At 46.3% G+C, this 19,728-nt stretch overlaps 1 protein-coding gene across 3 annotated transcripts; it reads right to left on the reverse strand.

Annotated features, from left to right (window-relative positions):
- Nucleotides 1–266: 266 nt before the first annotated feature.
- On the reverse strand, nt 267–12,324 carry CDKN1A (cyclin dependent kinase inhibitor 1A). 3 transcript variants are annotated; one of them, XM_053392964.1, is made up of 3 exons: nt 12,248–12,324; nt 3,415–3,810; nt 267–2,430 (listed from the first exon to the last, which is right to left on the reverse strand). In XM_053392964.1, exons 2-3 carry the CDS (start codon nt 3,800–3,802, stop codon nt 2,381–2,383), a joined length of 438 nt encoding a protein of 145 aa, XP_053248939.1. In that variant the 5' UTR covers nt 3,803–3,810; nt 12,248–12,324; the 3' UTR covers nt 267–2,380. The 3 variants fall into 3 exon arrangements, with proteins under 3 accessions (XP_053248939.1, XP_053248937.1, XP_053248938.1); XM_053392962.1 differs by lacking the exon at nt 12,248–12,324 and adding an exon at nt 11,617–11,653; XM_053392963.1 differs by lacking the exon at nt 12,248–12,324 and adding an exon at nt 5,810–5,846.
- Between the last annotated feature and the right edge of the window lie 7,404 nt (nt 12,325–19,728).

The raw sequence follows: 19,728 nt of genomic DNA on the forward strand, positions 1-19,728 counted from the left end.
GATTAACAGTCACAGCATGTATTTGGCAATCAAATTTGACCTCTGCCATCTATGGCATCCTCTGCAGTGTTTCCTGATGGTGGTATGGCAGCCCTTTGCCATGGTTTTGTCCCACTTTGCACAACTAGTAGGAGGAATAGTGTCTTTCCATTTGCCTATTATCTCCATTAAAAAAACTAACCAACCCCCAAGGAAAGAGCCCTCACCACCCAGAAAATTCAAGCTTGATCAATCCCACGTGCAATTAAATCAGACAAAAGTGTTGCTCCATTATGAAACAGCTTTTATTTTAAGGTCTATACTTAAGTCAGTTCAGCAGCATTATATTCACAAACAAATGGATTAGTGCCGAGAGTCCTAGCATTACGCATTACCCTGAATGTAGAAGTGCAGTGGTCCGAAGTGGCCAGGCCTGTCCATGGCAACTCTAGAAAAGTCAGAAATCCACAGGCAAACATACTATCTTAAGGAAGTACCCAAAGCTGTGCTTCTGGGTAAGATAGGTCTTCTTCCAACATCTTGCTCACAAGCCACAGCTGTTGTTTGTAACTAGTCTAATACAGTATGGCTGATAGTACTCCCAATTTCAGCTGCTACATTCCCCCCCCCTCCATCCCAGGCCTATAACAACAAACAACCCACTAGGCCAAGTGCTTGACATCTCCCCACCCGCAACTTTCTCTTGGAGGAAAAAAGATGAAGGTGCCGAACAAAGCACGAATATGCTCCTGCGTTGTCTGTCAAAGGCAAAATTGTGCCCGTCAGTAATGTGCTAGCATTAATCCTTTCCCACGGCTGTAGGGATTTCCCCACCACTCTTGCAAAACAGATGCAGTTAAATGGGACACACCCTTCGTTTAACTAAAATGCGATCCTCAGGAGGTCCAAGTGTTCCAACCCAGCTCCAGCCTCTGGAATAAAGCAATAGCTCCCAAAAAGCACACCGCGATGAAAGATTCAAGATTTCAGCAGCGGGTGCTATTCCAGCAGCGCAGCGGTAAAGAACCCGTTGCAAAGGGGTAGAACAATAAAGGCAAAGTTAGATTTGACTTGGAACATTGTGATGATTCACATGAAAGTCTGATTTGACTTGCACATGGCAAAAGGCTACATTTCAGATTCCAGTGTTAAACACTGCACCCAATATTAACAGGTGGTGCTTCTGGCAATAAGATGCCAGTAATAACTGAAATATCGGTCCCAAATTCAGACAGGAACAGCTGTGAGTTTAATTGTCTTGCACCAAGTAGATGTGCTTAAGCTTTAAGCAATTTACTTTCCAATTTTAAAAGGGTAAAGGAAAGCTGGCAAGATCACAGGTAGCTGCAGAAAGCATGGAAAGAAAACACAAGTTAAATCCTTTATCATTATTTCATGCTAGAGAGAGATGTCACAAGTGAACCATGTTTCCAGAGGCAATGGAAACTCCATGGGCATGTCTTATCAAGCCTCGCTAGCACTCACTGGGAACCCAAATCCCACAATATTCTCACCAATTAGTACCATACCAAAGGCTGTATGCTGTCGAAGGATGGATGAGTCGCTATGCTGGCAATATGTGCCTACAGGCTGCATGGCAGAAGTAGAGTAATATTTCTGAGCTCAAACTTCTGGTTCCCACTGGCTACATTTCCCCCCTAAGGCTAGTGTTATTTGCATGACTTGAGTCAACAGTATTATTCGATAGTTTTAGGAAGGGGAAGGAAGTTACAGTGCTCACACACTATCCAGTATTGTCTGATAATGGAATCCTTCCTGCAACAGTAATGGTACTGATTTGTGATACTACTGTCCACAGTAGGAAGATCTTCATCTTTGTAAATGAATGGATTAGCTTTCTGGATTGGAAGTCTTTTTTCTTCCCCCCTCACCATATTCCTTTAAACCTAGCAGGACAAAAAACAACACAGAGAAAGCAAGATCACAGACCTAGGAAAATACAATCCTTCAGACCTTGCACCTGCAAAGTGACTCATACCTGAGACAGGTGTGTGAAAGTTCTCAGCCACAAGCAGTACTTGCACTGATCCTTCCCTCTTGCCATCATGCTTAAGCATCTCCCCCAGCAACTTAAGTCTATTTTAGGATAAGGCTTTACAATATATTCCATTGCACATAAAGCTCCAGTGCCATCATAAATAAGGAAAATAACTCTACATCCTTCTGAAGTGTTACACTAGTCCGCTACATAGTTTTTATGTAAAGTAAGAGCCTCAGAGCAGAAGTCATTACTCTAACTAGCTGCTCCTTCAAACAGTCAAGTCTGCTGCCTGCACTGAGTGTCGTGTCCAAGTCGGCCATTCCAGCTAATAGCGGTGAAGGCAGGTCAGCTCCTTTAGCCCAGAGACTGCGTGGATGCATTTTGCTTGCAGTGTAGTTATCATGGGTCTGACTTGCAGGGGACAGTTCTCCGCTTGGAGCTGTAGAAGTCTGGAAAAGAGCAGAAGGACAAATTGAACATGCCAGCCAAGGGAGTGTCCGTGTGAGTGCCTGGGAGATATTCATTCATGCCCAAGAGCAGTCTGCTCAGAGACTGCAAGGCAATCACCAGCCAAGATCCTGGAGTTCCCAACACAACCGTAACTGCGCAATTCTATGAATGTTTACCCAGAAGTTCCATGGTATTCAAGTGAGCTTACTTCAAGGTCCCACAACTTGAGAGTCATGTACATGAAGGAGTGCCTTGCAAGCCCATGGTTTAAGACAGGCTTCCTCAACCTCGGCCCTCCAGATGCTTTTGTCCTACAACTCCCATGATCCCTAGCTAGCAGGACCAGTGGTCAGGGATGATGGGAATTGTAGTCTCAAAACATCTGGAGGGCCGAGGTTGAGGAAGCCTGGTTTAAGATTTGCAGGACAGACTGTACTGGTGATCTTGTCAACAGTGGTGCTTTGTTTGGTTGGTGCAACACTCTCAATCATGGCAGCTTAGCTGTGGAATTCCCTCCTAGCAGATATTTGTCCTGTTATTGGTTTTTCACTTGTCAGCTGAAGACCATCAATATGACTACTGGTTGCATTCTGCTGGATTCTTTGCTACTGAAGTTTTAAGGAATAGTTACTAAATGTGACTATTTGGTTTAAACTTCTATAGCTATGTGTTCAATTTTATTTTAAATGTTCGACCGCATCCTGGGAACCTTCAGGATGAAGGGTTGGTTTAAAATATAGTATTTAATTGGGGGGGGGCGTATAAGAAAACTTCCTCTTAAGCTGATGACAAGACAATCAAAATTCCCAATATCAAATTCCAATTTTGAGCTCAGGTTCAGAATTCAACTGGTGAATTTGAAACAAATGGAATTTCACAAAAGTGAGATCCACGTCCAGGGCAGCTTTGGCCATTACCGGTAATTCTACCCTCCTCTCTGCAAATGTAAACACAGAAGACAAACAAAGCTGGCAGCTCCTTACCTTTGATAGTTGTCTGCTTTCGCTTGGAAGACTTGCGAGCCTCAAAGCCCACTTGCGTTGGCCTGTCTGTCTTTGTGTGCATCTTGAGAAGCACTGGGGAGGAGCTCAAGTTCTTTTCACCGGCACAACTGTTTTCCTTTGTGGGGCTCAGCAGATCTTGAGAAGGCAACCTGTTTAGATGAGAGACCTTTTCCCATTTATAGTCCCCTTCAAGTGGAGTTTCCGATTCAAAGTCAAAGTTCCACTTCTGCTGAGCCTCCTCCAGCTGGGCCTTCATCAAGGACTGGAAGTCCTTTTGAAGCTGGTCATGATCAACTGGTCCAAAGAGGTTTCTGCAAAGCTTCCTGCTGCAGGGAGACCGAAGGAGGTTGCCCTTAGACAGAGGCATGTTTCCAGCTAGGAGAAATACAAGCGACATGTTTTGAGGAAAGTTACAGGCCACCTATAACAGTTATAAGTTAACAATAAAACTTATAAATCAATTCAGCAAGTAAAATAAATTGATTTTTTTTAAAAAAAATGCCATGGCAAAGCTAATTTTACTAGGTCAAAAGCTTGGCAAAAATATCAGCATTGACAGCACAATGAAAGGCCTTCAAGGTGGAATCAAGACCAGCCTCCAGGGGAGGAAATGTTGTAGCTTGGTTCCAATACAGAAGAGACCCTGTCCCAAGTCACTGACCAACCACACCTCCTAATGGCGGCAAGACCAGCAGCAAGGCCTAATCAAAAGAACTCAACAGCATAATGTTTATATATTGTTAACAGTTAATTGTTATTAATTTTTAGTGTTATGTTTCAGCAAGTATATGCCTTATTATGTACTGTTACTGTGTTACTATATTTTCCATAAGCTGCTTCGAGCGCAGATTTACTTGTGAAAAATGCAGTACATATAGAAAAGGACCACGGCAATTTTTAATGAAGTGAGAATCGAGCAGACTGAGTGAAGTGGTGCATGTGCGATTGTGTATGTGGTGGTTGAGTGCTTAGAATACTTCCTGTGTAGAGTGAATGTATAGGTGACTGTTATTGTTGGCATCAGAGTTGTCTTGAGAGACAATAAAGTACACCTCCAGGGCTGAAGCCATGACGCTATCAAGCTTTTTTGGCTGGATGGTTACGTGGGAGCCTGTTGAAGCTAAATCCTTCGAAGACAGAGGTCCTGTGGCTGGGACGGGGCAATATGGGATTGGGGGGGCAACTCCCATCTCTTGCGGGGGCGCAATTACTGCCAGCACCATCCGTTAAGAGTTTGGGTGTAATCTTTGACACCTCCCTTTCCATGGAGGCGCAGATTGCAGCTATAACAAAGGCGGCATTTTTCCATCTCTGCCCAGCTAAGCAGTTGGCTCCTTACCTCTCTCGCCCTGACCTAGCCACTGTGATCCATGCGACGGTCACCTCCAGACTGGATTATTGTAACTCGCTCTACGTGGGGCTGCCCTTGAGACTGACCCAGAAACTCCAGCGGGTGCAGAATGCTGCAGCGAGACTCCTTACGAGGTCTTCGCTGCGAGATCACATTCACCTGGTGCTATACCAGCTGCATTGGCTCCCGGTGGAGTACAGGACCAGGTTTAAGGTGCTGGTTTTAACCTTTAAAGCCCTATACGGCCTAGGACCCTCGTACCTACAGGACCACCTCTCCTGGTATGCCCCACAGAGAAACTTATGGTCTTCAAATAAAAACATCTTGAAGGTCCCAGGCCACAGAGAAGCCAGGGCTTTTTCGGCTGTGGCTCCGATCTGGTGGAACACTCTGTCACAAGAGACCAGGGCCCTGCGGGACTTGACATCTTTCCGCAGGGCCTGCAAGACAGAGCTGTTCCACCAGGCCTTTGGCCAGGGCACACCCTGACTCCCTCCCTCGGCAATCTTCGCGGAGCTCTGGCCCAATGGTTGCCAGTGGCTTGAATTAATTCGGCTGGGGAGGGCGGGATATAAATAAAATTTATTATTATTATTATTATTATTATTAACAGTTAGGAATTTTTAACTGTTAATTAGGCATTCTTAGTCACTTTACTTATGTACATTGTTTAGATATATATTTGGTGGTGGTGGTTGTTGTTTAGTCGTTTAGTCGTGTCCGACTCTTCGTGACCCCATGGACCAGAGCACGCCAGGCACTCCTGTCTTCCACTGCCTCCCGCAATTTGGTCAAACTCATGCTGGTAGCTTCAAGAACACTATCCAAATGAAGAATTATGGTGGTGGTGGTGGTGATTAGGAATATTGTTTACTTTTGAATAAGGAATTTGTATTGTATTCGATTCCTTTTTGTTGGGAGATTTCAGTTGACATTAAGAAGTAGCAAATAAATTGAATATATAAACCAACAATTGAATATATAAACCAACAAGTTGGGCCCAACGGTTTTAACAGGCCTTACCTTTGAAAGAACTGAGCAACATAAAACTAGGGATGGAATCTGTAGGGAAATTCTCAGCCAGGAGAACATCATTCAGATGACGTTTGAAACGGCTAAGGATTCCTCTGAGTAACTGCCAACGTCACCAAGAAAGCTGCTCTTTGCACTGTACACACAAGCCTCATCATCCCTACCCTTTGAACCACAGCCTTCAACCAAGAAGAAAGCTACCCAATAGCTACATGTAGTAGAGCTCCTTGGAGATTAAAAAGGGGTTGCAAGCCAAGATCTAGTTGGCAGTGTTCCATTTTTAGTACTCCCTTTCTCCCACATAATTATTTCCATGCAGTCATCCATCAGACAACTCTTGTTAAATTAGGAAAGCATTGCCACAGCAGTTATCATTGGGCACACTGAACGCACTCAAGGAGGCAGTCCCATGTTTTCCATGAACAGCACTTGCAGTTTTATGGTTGGCCTAACGTGAAGCAGAATCTTCCACATCAGATCTTTTCACTATTTATTGATCCCCTCTAGACAATTGGATGCAGGTGAACTGCATTGCATAAAAGTGTCTGTTTTGTCAGTTTGTACGCACTCATTCCAAATGATAGTTTCTGTACAGAATCTTGATTGTGTTGGTTGTTAGTTATGCTTTTAAATACAGTGGTACCTTGGTTTAAGAACAGCTTAGTTTATGAACAACTTGGATAAAAGAACGCTGCAAACCCAGAAGTAGGTGTTTTGGTTTGTGAACTTTGCCTTGCAAGCAGAACATGTTGAGTGTGTCCCCTTTGTAAATTGAGTCCCCCACTGCTATGGGAAAGCATGCCTTGGTTTAAGAATGCCTTGGTTTAAGAACAGATTTCCGGAATGGATTAAATTCAAAAACCAAGGTACGGCTATACTGATATGAGACCTAATAAAGGAGCATAGGAGCACCCTGAAGGAATAGTCCACATTTGCCCAAATCTGGACGATTCAGAAGGACAGAGTCAGAACCCAATCTTTATATAGAAAATACACCCTCAGTTGTCTTGGTACAGTCCTAGGATGTCCAAGTACCTCTTTTAAAAAGCATGTGGCTGCACCGGAAGACCTTGAGTTCAGTACAGTATACTGTATTGCAAAAGCTGCAATCCTAAACACACTTCCTAGGGCTACGGTCCTCAACATGGCACCTGGGCACTACAGCACCTTCAGACCCAAGCCCTCACCCCCACTCTAAAATGTGTTGGGGGGGGTTTAATTGAGGGGGGTTGGGGAAGTTGCCTCCTTTTTTCTGTGCTTTATTTTGGGAGGGAGGGTGTAGATGTTTTGCCTGTTTGGGAGAGGCTTCTGAGCATTACCAGTTCTTCTGTGAAATGGGTGTTTTTTGTTGCCAAGAATTGTTTTAGATCTCCAGCCTTGAAAAGCTGGGGAGCAAGCTGCATTGAATGCAGTGTGACTTTCTCTCATGTTAACGTGCATGAAAGATTGCACTGTTCATGTACTTTTAGCACTGAATGTGGCCAAACACCACCTGCTGTGCATATGCAGTGTAGAACTAGCTACAATTTACGAGAAAATGTTAAGTCACCAGCTGCTAATGGACTTGGGCATCACGGACTGTTCAGGATTCAACACACACACACACACACACACACACACACACAGATCTGTACAGTTGAGTTGGGGTTCCTGGCTTCATCAAATCTGATGCCTTTGGCCCACATAATCTTAGCATTTTGACCTTTGCCCTGCCCCCCTTTCATCCATCCATATTGCAGACAAAGCTGATCTCAAGGCCATCAAGGGAGACAGATTTTCCATCAATACGAGACCCTCCCACACCATCATAACACATTTTCTCTAGTGCTGAATGGCATTAGTGAGAGACAGAATGCAGCCAAATAATGACCCATCTTGACATCACACTGTAGATCAATTTAAGCATCTTGTGTGAAGTCACCTCTAAGGTTTACTGCGCATACGCACATTTGGGTTTATAAGGTGTGGGTTACCAGGATGCTTAAGTGGACTGTGTTTTGTCTAGAGAGTATATTTCCAGACCACCACCACCTACACTGGCCAATGTGTTTGCAAGGCTGCCTTTCCTCCAGTGTTCAGGCTTGGGAAGAGGCAAAGAGGTTAAAAATAGCAGCAGCCTTCATGCTCTCTTTATAAACAGCTATGCTGAATGACATCATTGAGAGGTTTAGGCATACCAGAACAAGTCCTGGCAGGTAGCGTGGCTGCCGAGGGCAGGCCTCAACTTGATATCTTGTTAAGTTGCCACTTCAGGCCACTGGAGCAGAGTGCCCACAAGGCACCTTTAGTTCCCTCAGCCGCTCACCCTGCAAAAGTTGGTGCCATGCAAGTTCTGAACTGCTTCTTCCTCTTGCTGAGAGAGAAGAGTCAAGGCTACTTCTGTGACCACAATAACTGCAGCAGCCTTAAACACACTGAGTTTTAAATCTTTATTTCATTTAATTATTATAACATGGAATATATGCGCTAAAGTATACAGAATATACAGTATAAGATACTACATTAATAAAATTCCCGTTTTCCATTCTGTGTCTATCTCATTCTATTGTGACTTCCCTCCACCACAGCTCGACTTCCTTTGATATGTATTGAACTAGTCATTGTGTTATATATATTGGTTCCTTTGGCTCTCAAAACCCTCTTGCAGTAATTTTTTTCACACCTTTACGAAGTTAGTCCATGCATATCAATAAATTCGTTTTGGAGCGATGTTTTGTCATATATTCTTCTAAGCAATTCCATTCCTTCTTAAGTTTTTGATTCAAGTCTAATGGCTGCTGTCATTTTAGCCAATTCTATGAATTCACATAGTTTGTTAACTAATCCTCTATTGAGGGAACAGTGTCCCCTTTCCAGTCTTAAACACAGTGGATTGCATGCAGGCAAACAATTCACTCGCATCACAGGAAAGTGCCACCACGTCTCTAGCAAAACCACCACAAAAGGTTCAAAGAGCAACTTTTGCAGTGGGTTGTCAAATTGAATGCTATGCACATTGGTTCATGCATACGCACACACACAAACACACCATAGCTGTCAACCTTCCCTTTTTTGTGGGAAATTCCCTTATTCTAGTGCCGTTTCCTACTGCTTCGTGCTGCTATCCCGGATTGTTAGACTGTCCCCGGGACAGGTGTGGCTGCTGATCCCTTATTTTCAAATCTGAAAGTTGACAGCTATGACACACACACACACAGTCAGCTAGAGGCTAGAAATCAACTCATACAATCCAATGTTTTAAAATGCTTTTCTTGCAGCAACTGCACCCCCAAGGTCCTGAAAGTCAACCCTGGATGTTAATTTTCAAAGATCTTTCTTATTCACTTCTTACTTGAGATCACAGCTAGAGTTGCTCTGTTGCCATTGCACAGGCGCTACCTTAGACAGCTGCTGGAAAGGACTAGGCAGTTTGCTCGATTCTGCATTTGGGATGGAGGCTGCAGCTACAAAATCACTGTCTAACAGCTGCTGAAGGCCCATATTTAGCCTACCCAAATCAGCAGTGTCTTCACTTTCTGACAGCAGCTTTTCAGACAGCAGTCCTTCCCAGCCTTAGGTGGAGGTGCCAGGAAGGGATCCAGAGACCTTCTGCAGACAATACACACTCTCTTTCAGAGGGGCTTGCGCATAAGTCGGCCACCTTACTAAACACAGCGCCGCATTCTAGTATTTCCTATTTATCCTGCAAACATGCTTTGGTGGTTGCCGGTTAAGAGCCAGCCAATCACAATGTAGGTCACCACTGTTGTTGAAACAGTAGCTTAAAAACCCTGCGCGTAGTTCAGAGGAGCGTCTCTCGCAGTTGCAAAACAATCCCGACCGCTTGGTGGCCTGTCTCGCTGGCGATCAGCTGCTCCGCCTGCCGGGCACAGGGTGAGCTCAGGGAGCTCGGGCTCCTTCGGCCCCCAAGGCTGGAGCAAAGCAAACAGGACTTGCTTATCGTAATAGGAGGAGCCCAGGAGGTGTGCGAGACGCTCGCGGCGCTCGCCCCGGGATTACGTCATCTGGCACCACAGCAGCTGCGTCACGTGCCGCGCTGTGGGGGAGGAAGGGGGGAGGGAAGTTGCGAAATCGCGCTTGCCACACAGACCTAGTTCTGCCACAGGCAGGGAAACAAACACGGCCCCCAGACAACTTACTACGGCCCCGCCTCGCCGCCCCCTCCAACAAGCATCCGGCGGATTGGGGGCCGGTTTCAAGGCGCTTCCTTCCACCTACCCCCCCCCAAAAAAAAGAGAAAAAGAGGGGGGTGAGAACCACAGCAGTTGGCAAAACCTCATAATTGGAGATTTGGGCTCAAAAAGGCGAGGGGGGCGGAAATCCCACCCCAATAAGCTGTTTCGGGGGGCCCCCGCGCCTTTTAGGAGGGAAAAAGTGGCTGGAAACGCACAGCAGTTCGCAAAATCGGGCTTCGTCTGCTCAAGCCGCGTAAACGAAAGAACTGCTCCTCTAGCGTGGTTTTTTTTGGGGGGGGTGGAGGAAGATGTTGGGGGGTTTTTTTGTTCTTTTCCTCCTCCTCCCCACCGAGGTCTCTTTCCAGCCGCTTCCTCCTCCTCCTCCTCCTGCAGCGCAGCGTCGGGTTTGCGCGCGCCTCTTTCAAAGCGGCGTAATGGGGCTGAGTGACGCTCCTGTGAGCACAACAAGCACAAAAATAAAACTCGGCTTGGGAACAAGGAGTTCCTGGCCCGAGAGAACAGAACATCGCGGCGGGCTGGGCGGAGAGTCAAAAATCAGCTCGTGCGCGTCTTGCAAGTTCCACCCAGGCGGGGCTTCTCCCTCCCCCCTCGCCTCTTCCTGTCTTCAAGCTCGGCGAGCGAAGCGAAAACCCGCAGCCTCCTCTCTTTTTTTACCCCCTACTATAGGAAAGGCAGCCCCGCCGGGCGGCTGCCCCGGGAACACTCGAGGGCTTGGCCTGGCCCTCTTACATCAGCCCCGGCGGGGAGCGAGCGAGTGACTGCCACTGAGTCACAGCCGCCGCCTGACTACCTCTCCCCCCCCCCCCACAAAGCCGAGCGGTAGTCGCCGCCTCCTGCAAGCCGGGACATGCCCTGGCAGGCTCTCCTGGCCGTGCAAAGTCACCGTCCGGCTGCCGGCTCGACAGCGCCCCCTCTCGCAAGGCGCAGGAAGGGCCCGCAACCCTCCACCAAGGGCTTGGGCTGCGTGGGGCATCGCCATTACCCAAGCGGTGCGATGAAGCCCAGATCCTTTCATGGTCCTAAGGTGCTCTCCCTTCTCTCTGCCCCACCCCGCGCCCTCTCCAAATGTTCACCCTCGCTTCCAAAGGTTGCTTTGCAAGGCCCTCCTGCTCCTTGCGCTGAACGGGGCCCGAGACTTATGCCCCGACAGCTCTCCAGCCGCTACCTGACTCAGACAGACAAACACAGGCACCTCCCTGCAAAGGCGCACAGATAAAGTAACTCGTCACCCAGCAAAACAATGTACCGCTTCCTCACCCGCACTGGCCGCTCCGCGCTTCTTTTGGGGAGCGTCAGTCTGCTCATCTGTCAACAACTGATTAGTAGTAGGCGTAGCACCTACCCGAGACGTTTTTGGTTTCGGTGTGCATGATCAGGGCTGGTTACGCGCAAGTGAGCGCGCATCACTGCCCCTCTCCCCTCCCGTTAAGCGCTCAGGTTGTGGCCCCCCCGAGTCTTCAGGAACAGGGTGACATACATAAGCAATACGCAAATCTGAACAAACAATGCCGTCGTGTTTGGACAGCGAGCGGAGTAGTCGCCAGGCTCCTCCGATTGCGATGGACGGCACCGCCATCGCGCACTTCGGGGAGGTGCACGTACCCCCAAAACCGACCGAACCCATTTTAAGGGTCCCCTTGCCATCTCCTCTCGTCAGCAGGTGGGAGAATTCCGAGGTGAAGGCGAAAAGCCACGCCGAAGCTCTCCAGGCTGTCTAAGGGAGTGGCTAGAGATGGAAAGAACAGGTGGCTCAAGGGATGAAGAGGGAAGGCGACGTCTCCTGGACGCTGGGAAACGAGAGCAGGGTGGGGAGCGAAAGAGAATTCCCCCCCCCCCACCGACGGGGTCAGGGCTGGTCCACTCATATTTCCCCACCCGGAGACAAAATACGAGATCTTCGACGTTACACAAGGTGGATGGGAGTAAGAAACCGGGATGCGCTCTCTCCCTCCGCAGCCTAGCTGACCTCCGCAAATAAGGATGAGAGGAAAAAATTCCAGGCGGAGCGGAGATCGAAGGACATCAAGGGAGGAAGCGAGGGGGCTGCCACCTCCGAAATGGGGCTAGGGTGAGAGACAACGACGCAGTTTCTCCATCACAATCACGGATAAATGTTCCTGTTTCCGATACCTTAAATATTTCCCATGCACGTTACAATGCCGCCCTCCCCCTACTCAGCATTGAGAGCTGCCCAAGACCCTCCGGCTCCCAGACGGGAGAAAGCAGCGCTCACCTCTCTCTCTCGCTGCCTTCCTTCGCTCGGAGGCGCCCTCTGCTCTCGGTAGCTCTTTGCGTAGCAGCTCCCGGCAGGACTACATAAAGCCTTTCCAAGACTCCGCCCCCTCTCGTGAAGGGGCGGGGCCTCGCGCCTCTCCTCCCCGCCTCCGAGGAATTTCCAGAGCGCCTCCTTCCTGGTCTCCGTTGTTGACTGCCTGGATCCTCGCTTGCACACACGCCCGAAAAGGAATCGCGCCGCCGACAAATTCTTCCGCAAAGGTACGCCGGCATCCACGTCTACGAGCACAAAGAGCCGCGGCCCCGACTCGAGGAGCGCAGGGGGATATGCTGCAAGATGTAAACGGACCGTGTCTCCTCTGACGCTGATGCAAAACACCGGGAAGAGTGTCGGCTCGGTTGCGCTTTGTTTCTTAAGCGACTCTTTGTACGTTTTCCCTGCCCAGTATTAACACAGACTGCCGTGTCCTGTGTGGAAAAGCACTCAAAAGTATTTTTAGACATGCCTTGAAAGGCAGCCAACCAACTAACTAACCAGCCAACCAACCAACCAACTAACCAGCCAACCAACCAACCAACCAACCAGCCAACCAACCAGCCAGCCAACCAACCAACCAACCAACCAACCAACCAACTCACACACCTTTCCTCCCTCCTTCCTCCTAGCGAATTAAAAACTTTAATCTGAAGCAATGCAGCAGGTGCGGCCAGCTGGCACTGTTCACCTCTTTCTATCTCCAGGTTCTCCCCTGCATGGCATCATCGGCACCAAAGCCCAGCCTGTAGCCCCCTTCCCACTTTATTCCAGATTTCTCCTGGGGGGGGATGGATTCCCCGCAGTTTGGTGTTCTTTTATAATTTCCTGTTGTTAAATAAAAAATAAAGCAAAAAATAAAAATAAAATAATTCGCTGTTGCTTCAAAGTTCCCTCTTTCTGTCGTGCACACAAGCTACTCATGTTGGGAAGAGGCCTTGAGATTAGCTTCAGCTGGAAGTGGAACAGCTCTATTCCTAGGTGTCCCCAAAGTAGCATGAAGGCTGAAAGTCAATTGTAGATCCACCCACTTTTCTCTTTGTGCATCGCCAAATTGTTGCAGGAGCTTAGCTTAGTTGCTTATTAGGTTTATATCCTGCCTTTTCTCAAAGGAAACCATGGCAACATCAACGCACCCCCTGCTGCCTCCATTTTATCCCCCACAACAACCATGCGAGGAAGGCTGAGCTGAGAGAGAATGACAGGCCCAAGGCCACCCAGTGACCTTCACTGAGTTGGAATGTGAACCCAGGGTCACACTGGGCCTACCAAGGGTTGCCATATTTTGAAGCCCAAAAAAGAGGACACATTTGCCGACTTCTACTTTTAACTATGGATCGCTATGATGACTCTACCCATGAAAAAGAGGACGTGCCCTGGGAAAAGGGGACATATGGCAACACCTTCAAACCAAGTAAAAATCTGGTTTCCTGAATTCAGATCCATGAAAGTCATTCACACTTGCCATGATAGGCCAATCATGAGGATGGAAAGTCCCAATCATTTGGTATTCGTAGCATTTGTTTTATATTTTTTCTGTATCAGGTCAATTTTTGTTGTAACATCTAATTGTCTGCAGAATGTACTTTACAGTGGTACCTCGGGTTACATACACTTCAGGTTACAGACTCCGCTAACCCAGAAATAGTACCTCGGGTTAATAACTTTGCTTCAGGATGAGAACAGAAATCGTGCTCCAGCAGCGCGGCAGCAGCAGGAGGCCCCATTAGGTAAAGTGGTGCTTCAGGTTAAGAACAGTTTCAGGTTAAGAACGGACCTCTGGAATGAATTAAGTATGTAACCAGAGGTACCACTGTATTTGATAGAAGGCTGTGACCCTTGATTTTTTTTGTAAGGTACTGTTTTGTTCTCTTCTTTTTGTTTATTTTATTTCATAATTCTTACTGGACTGTTCTTTTAACTTCATAATAAAGTATTGAGATAATCATTCACGAATTACACCTTGGTCATATGAACTTTCAGTGACATGTGAAGATGCTCCACTTCAGGGCTGTTGAGCTACAAATCTAAGGTTGCTACCAACCTGTCTGGAGCCAAATCAGGACCTTTAACAAAGGGAACCACGCATCTGGGGCCCACCCTCCATATATCAATATTTAACATGGCAGGGCATTGCTAGGCAACATTGTTAGCCACCTGCTTCAAAAGTCTTAGCTGTCTACTTAGTAGGTTGCCACCTTTTGGAGCTGGGCTTCTGCACCTTTATCAGCTGTGTAACAGGCAGAAATCTACCAGGCATAGCTTTCCTCGCTGCTACCATGCACTGGTAGAAAATACACTTGTTGAAAATCTGCATGCCATGCAGCTAGGCCCTCACCTCACTGAGAAAACCCAGCTACGGTTAATTGTATCATTTCCAGAGTGGCCAAAAAAGAAAAAAAAGGGTTGGGGCGGGACAGAGGTTTGCATAAAGTGTATATGCCAATTTCTATGAAGAGATGCAATTTTAGAAAGAATTACTGTAATTTAAATAGAAATGCATCACACCATAGTGTTGACCTGTGTGACTGCTCAGTCTGCTGTCCAGCTGCTAACAAACATCATCATGGTTGCTGACCCTTATTAACTGCTCTTTATCTTTAAAATAGACTTGGTCAGGCAGCCCTTCAAACAGAGGATGCCTTCAAACAGAAGACAGCCTTCTGCAAAGTATGGCACAAGGTCACACAAAATACTTTTTGTCTAGCAGCCTCTGCGTTATTATTTTTTTAAAGACAGCACTGGAGTGGGGGCCGAATTTCTAACTGTGTAGGACTCTATTCTCCACTGTGGATTGGGATGAGGTAAGCAGCAGAACTATTATCTAGACTGCTTTTTCCATATCTAATGCAACATTGGTTCATGGCTAAAGAACCCCATTATCTTCTATTTCAGAATACGAGGAAAATCAATTAAATCAGCTGGTAGCCAGATTTTGAAAATTGGCTTCCAGGGATAAAAAGTGAGCCTTCATAGTAAAAGTGCCTGGATAAGCAGCTTTCAGAGCGAAGTGCTCTAACAAGGAACATGTTTGGGCATGTTATACTAAGGAGGCTGCATCCTGATGAAGTGGCCTTCTTCTGAGTTAATAACAGTCCTTGTTTCAAAAGTAGAATATGCTGCTATGATCACAGCATCCAGATAAGATGCTAGACTGGAGTTGCATTGATTGTGGCAACTTTGTGCTCATCAGCTGAAATTAGGGCTGCACATTAAGGGTTCCATTTACCATACCTGAGCCTGTGTGTGCTTATTTGTGGCTGGATGGGACGGCTACTGCCATTCTCACATTTGTTGGCGGCACAGCCCCTGTGTGTTTAACTGCTGGGTGACAGGTAGAAATCCAACAGATGCAGTATCCTCTATCATTGCAATTCCATTAAGATGTGGCATTTCTGCCTGTTGTGCAGCTTTTCTTGAGGCACAAGGGTTTGGCCAGGTGCTGATTCTGTTAACGTCCAGGCTGTGTAGATGAAGAGAGACTTGTGGTCAGATTGAAGTTGGCTATTACCATCTTATAACAATTACGGCAGGATGCAGCTAACAAGACCCATCAGTGGAAGTCCTGGGCAAGCACTTCCACTTGGACAGCAATGCTTTCCCCCCTTTCTTCCCCCTTCATGTCTAACCCCCCTCCCCACGAATGGGGATGGATGTGTTAGGTGAATCCCGAGAACAGGATGTGGCGGGTGGGATGTGGGGGTGGAGGGGAGGGGAGGGGGATTTTCCATCTGGCAAGTTGAAATGCTCATGCAGACAAAACGTTCGTCATAGTGCGAGATTGAACCCCGCCTATAGATACTACATGCTGTGGAATAAAACCTAGCAGGAACTATTCTCCTTAGAACATTTCATGCCTGTGAAGTGTCCCCATTATTTCTCCCTTGCATTTAAGTTTTTGATTTGACTCAGTCAGTTTTTAATGGGCAAGTTAAAATTCCAAACCCAGCATCGTAACATGCATAGATTGCACGGGTACAAAGAAAGAGGCTTTAAGACCAATTAAATCTCTGCATCCTTTGCATTTAATAACTGCTCAAACCCCACTCCGTGACTGGCTCCTTTTTGGTGCTGCTGCCGTAGGACCTCCCCTTGGCACAGGGCCCTGTGGAATAGAGTTCCCTTATTGTGCCCAGTCAGTGCCCTCTCACTCTGCTAAACAGAGCAGAGAAATTACGCTTTAAAATAAATTAGAGTAGAGGGCATGGGAAAGTGTTAATTTCATGCCAGAAACTCTTGCTACTACAAGCTAGCAACAAGGGATATTGTTGGTATTATTATTATTATTTCACACCATTTGAATGCTACCAACAAAGTCAAAACTCTTACGTGCAGAACAATAGCAGGTGCTGTCCTGTTTTTATTTTTAAGAAAATAATATTATCACATGCCTAGGACACATTGTGTACTAGAATGTGGGAGATGTGCTGCTTTGAAAAACTAGGCCATCTGAGCCAGATCTACCCACTGCTCACATATCCTCTTACTCCCAGCTGCTCCATGGTGACTTTATCTCTAGAGCTGTGGTTCTTAAACTGAGAGGCAGGCTCCCACCCCTCTTGTCTGTGAAGACCTGCTCCCTGCCCTGCAAGCCTTTTTCCACCCTGCCTTGAAGGACAGGACCCTGACTGACTCCAGCTGCAGAAGCTGAGGTTGCTGAAGACTTTTTGGCTGGGGTCTTTTGTTGTTGCTATTTTTAATTTTTCTTCCCCTTTGTTTCTTTATTTTAAATATTAAATATTGTTTCTTTATTTTAAATATTTAAATATATTAAATATTGTGGAAATAGTTCAGTACTTTTAAATGTTTTATTTATTGTTTGTGACTCCTTTTGTTATGTTGCTGTTACGTTATGCTTGGTTTTTCAGGTTGTAATCTGCCTTGGCATAGCATAGAAATAAAATTATGTGTGCTTGTATGGTAACACAAGGCATTTGAAGGCAGGCAAATAATTCAAGAAAGGAGAAGCTCTCACAGTGGGCCCAGCCAGATACCTCTTTCTGTCCAGCAACAGAGTTACTATGCCTGACAGTCACTCAAATAAGGCCGGCCAAAGGACAAGATGTCGTGTGCCCCCCCCCCCAATTCCACATATAGATGCCAACTAGCCTAGCTGTTGAATCTCCAACCCAGGGGAATGACTGCCCTCCAGTGTCTGCTGCCTGAGGCAGTTGCCTTGTGCCACCTGATGGTAGGGCTGGCCCTGCACAGCAATTCATTCCATTTGTGATTCCAGGCAACCAATGTCTAGAGGCATATTGCCTCCAACAGTGGAGGCAGAATGTAGCATTTGTGGCTTGTGGGCCATGGATAGATTTATTATCTTCCATCAATTTGTCTAATCCTTCTTTAATGCTGTCCAGATTGGTGGCCCTCACTACATCTTGTGGGAGCAAATTCCATCCTTTAATTATGGGCTGTGTGAATAAGTCCTTTCTTTTGTCTGTCCTGAATCTTCCAGCATTCAGCTTCCTTGAATGTCTGCAAGCTCTTTTGTTATGGGAGAGGGAGGAAAACTCCCCCCACCCATTTTCTCCACACCTTGAACAATCTTAAACGCCTCTGGAGGTTCAGCGTTTGAAAGCAGATATATCGCCCTGTGGTGAAAAGAAGCCCTTGTCTGCTGTGTGTATTGCCTACTTGTCCCTGTTAAAGCAATCTTAAAATGTACATTCAGAGGTAGAAAAGGCCTGTTGCTCACAGATAAGGAATCAAGGCATATTTCCTCTAGCTTAGAGCCAAGGGCCATTTCCTAGTCAATTACTTGTTGGGCTATAAATGAGCTGGGGTTTGGGGGGGGGAGACACTTGTGTATTCCCAGTCACTTTCTCCTCCCTGCTGAGAATTTAATCTGAATACAAAAGAGGCATTGTTACATGTAAGAGGCATGCTAAGCCTATCTGCTAGACAGCAAAAAAAGTCACTACAAATTGCAGGATGGGTTTATTGTTATAAGGTGTTGAGAAGTTATCCGTTCCTCATCCTGGAGTTCTTTGCCTATTTAGGGCAGCACCAAGGCCTTCTTTTTGTCTTCGCTTTCACATGTTGTGGGCAGCATGGATTGTTTGTAGCTCTGCCAGGTCACAAGCAGCTGCATAACTAAGTGTCTAGTAGTTTGGGAGCCTTTCATACTATTCAAACAGTTCACTTCCATGTTTTTAGACCCTGTTTGCCATGTCCCAGTCATAAAGGTCTCACTGTGAGCATTTTTGTATTTTTTTCTTGTTGCACTGTTATGAGTTATCTGGTGATTGATTAATTTTATTGGCTATTAATATGCAGTGTTTCAATCCACCTGTTGTTCTATGACTGTTTAAACTCTGTTATAATTGGTGAATTATAAGAGTGAAATTTTGGAAGTTGTAAACTGCTTTGAGAGATGTTGGAAAAATGGCATACAAATAATCTACTGTGATGACAATGCAAAAGAGTGTGTTTATATCCATTTCCCCAAGATGGGGAAGTCCTAGGATAGCATTGCATAAACCTCTGAGCCTCTTGGGTTGGCGGTTCAAATCCCCAGGATGGGGTGAACTCCCATTGTTCTGCCCCAGCTCCTGCCAACATAGCAGTTCGAAAGCACGCCAGTGCAAGTAGATAAATAGTTATGGTACTGCTGCAGCGGAAAGGTAAACGGCGTTTCCTTGCACTCTGGTTTCCGTCACGGGGTCATTAAACTTTTTTTTAAAAAAAAACCTTCCCTATACAGGACTGCCTTCAGACGGCTCAGGGGTTGGATAACTCCATACCCTCCAACATTTCTCCATTAGGGACATCCTAAGGAAAAGTGGGACATTCCAGGATCAAATCAGAAACTGGGACGGCTTCTCTAAATCAAGGACGTCCCTGGAAAATAGGGACACTTGGAGGGTTTGTGGGCAGGGTGGGGTAAGTAGTTGTGGGATTATGCCTTGCAGGTGCCAAAATAAGTTTAACAGTACTGTGACTTTACCCCTTAATTTGGCAAGGGAGGACATTTGCTACTCTACCATAGGCAGTAAAATGTCTCAGCTGGTCCCCTGCCTTAGATAACCAAATATTAAACTCCCAATATTAGTAAGGAGGAAACGAAAAGAAAAATCCTAAATGTCATATTTCAGTCCTGGCCACCTCAGAAGCCAGTAACAGCATTTGTGTGACAAAAGTCCATAAAGTTTCAGTCCATAAAGTTTGGTTCTTCTCGACTTCAGATTATTTGTTTGATTGGGCTTGTGTAAATTTACTCACTGGAGAGATTAGCATGGGATTTAAAAGGCAGCCTTCTGCAAGAACAGATCGGATGTGGATATCTGCAGTCAAGCCCTTATGCAAGGTTAGATTAAACGGACATTCCAACATCTCAGAGGGAACATAGCAATCTCAAAGAGACAGAGGCAGAAAAAGGCTTTGTGGATTCATTCTGCCAGATACTTTGCAAATCTTTTTTAGCGATCGGAAGTAGACCT

The sequence above is a fragment of the Podarcis raffonei genome, chromosome 6 (genome assembly GCF_027172205.1).
Source record: "Podarcis raffonei isolate rPodRaf1 chromosome 6, rPodRaf1.pri, whole genome shotgun sequence".
Classification (NCBI taxonomy): domain Eukaryota; kingdom Metazoa; phylum Chordata; class Lepidosauria; order Squamata; family Lacertidae; genus Podarcis; species Podarcis raffonei.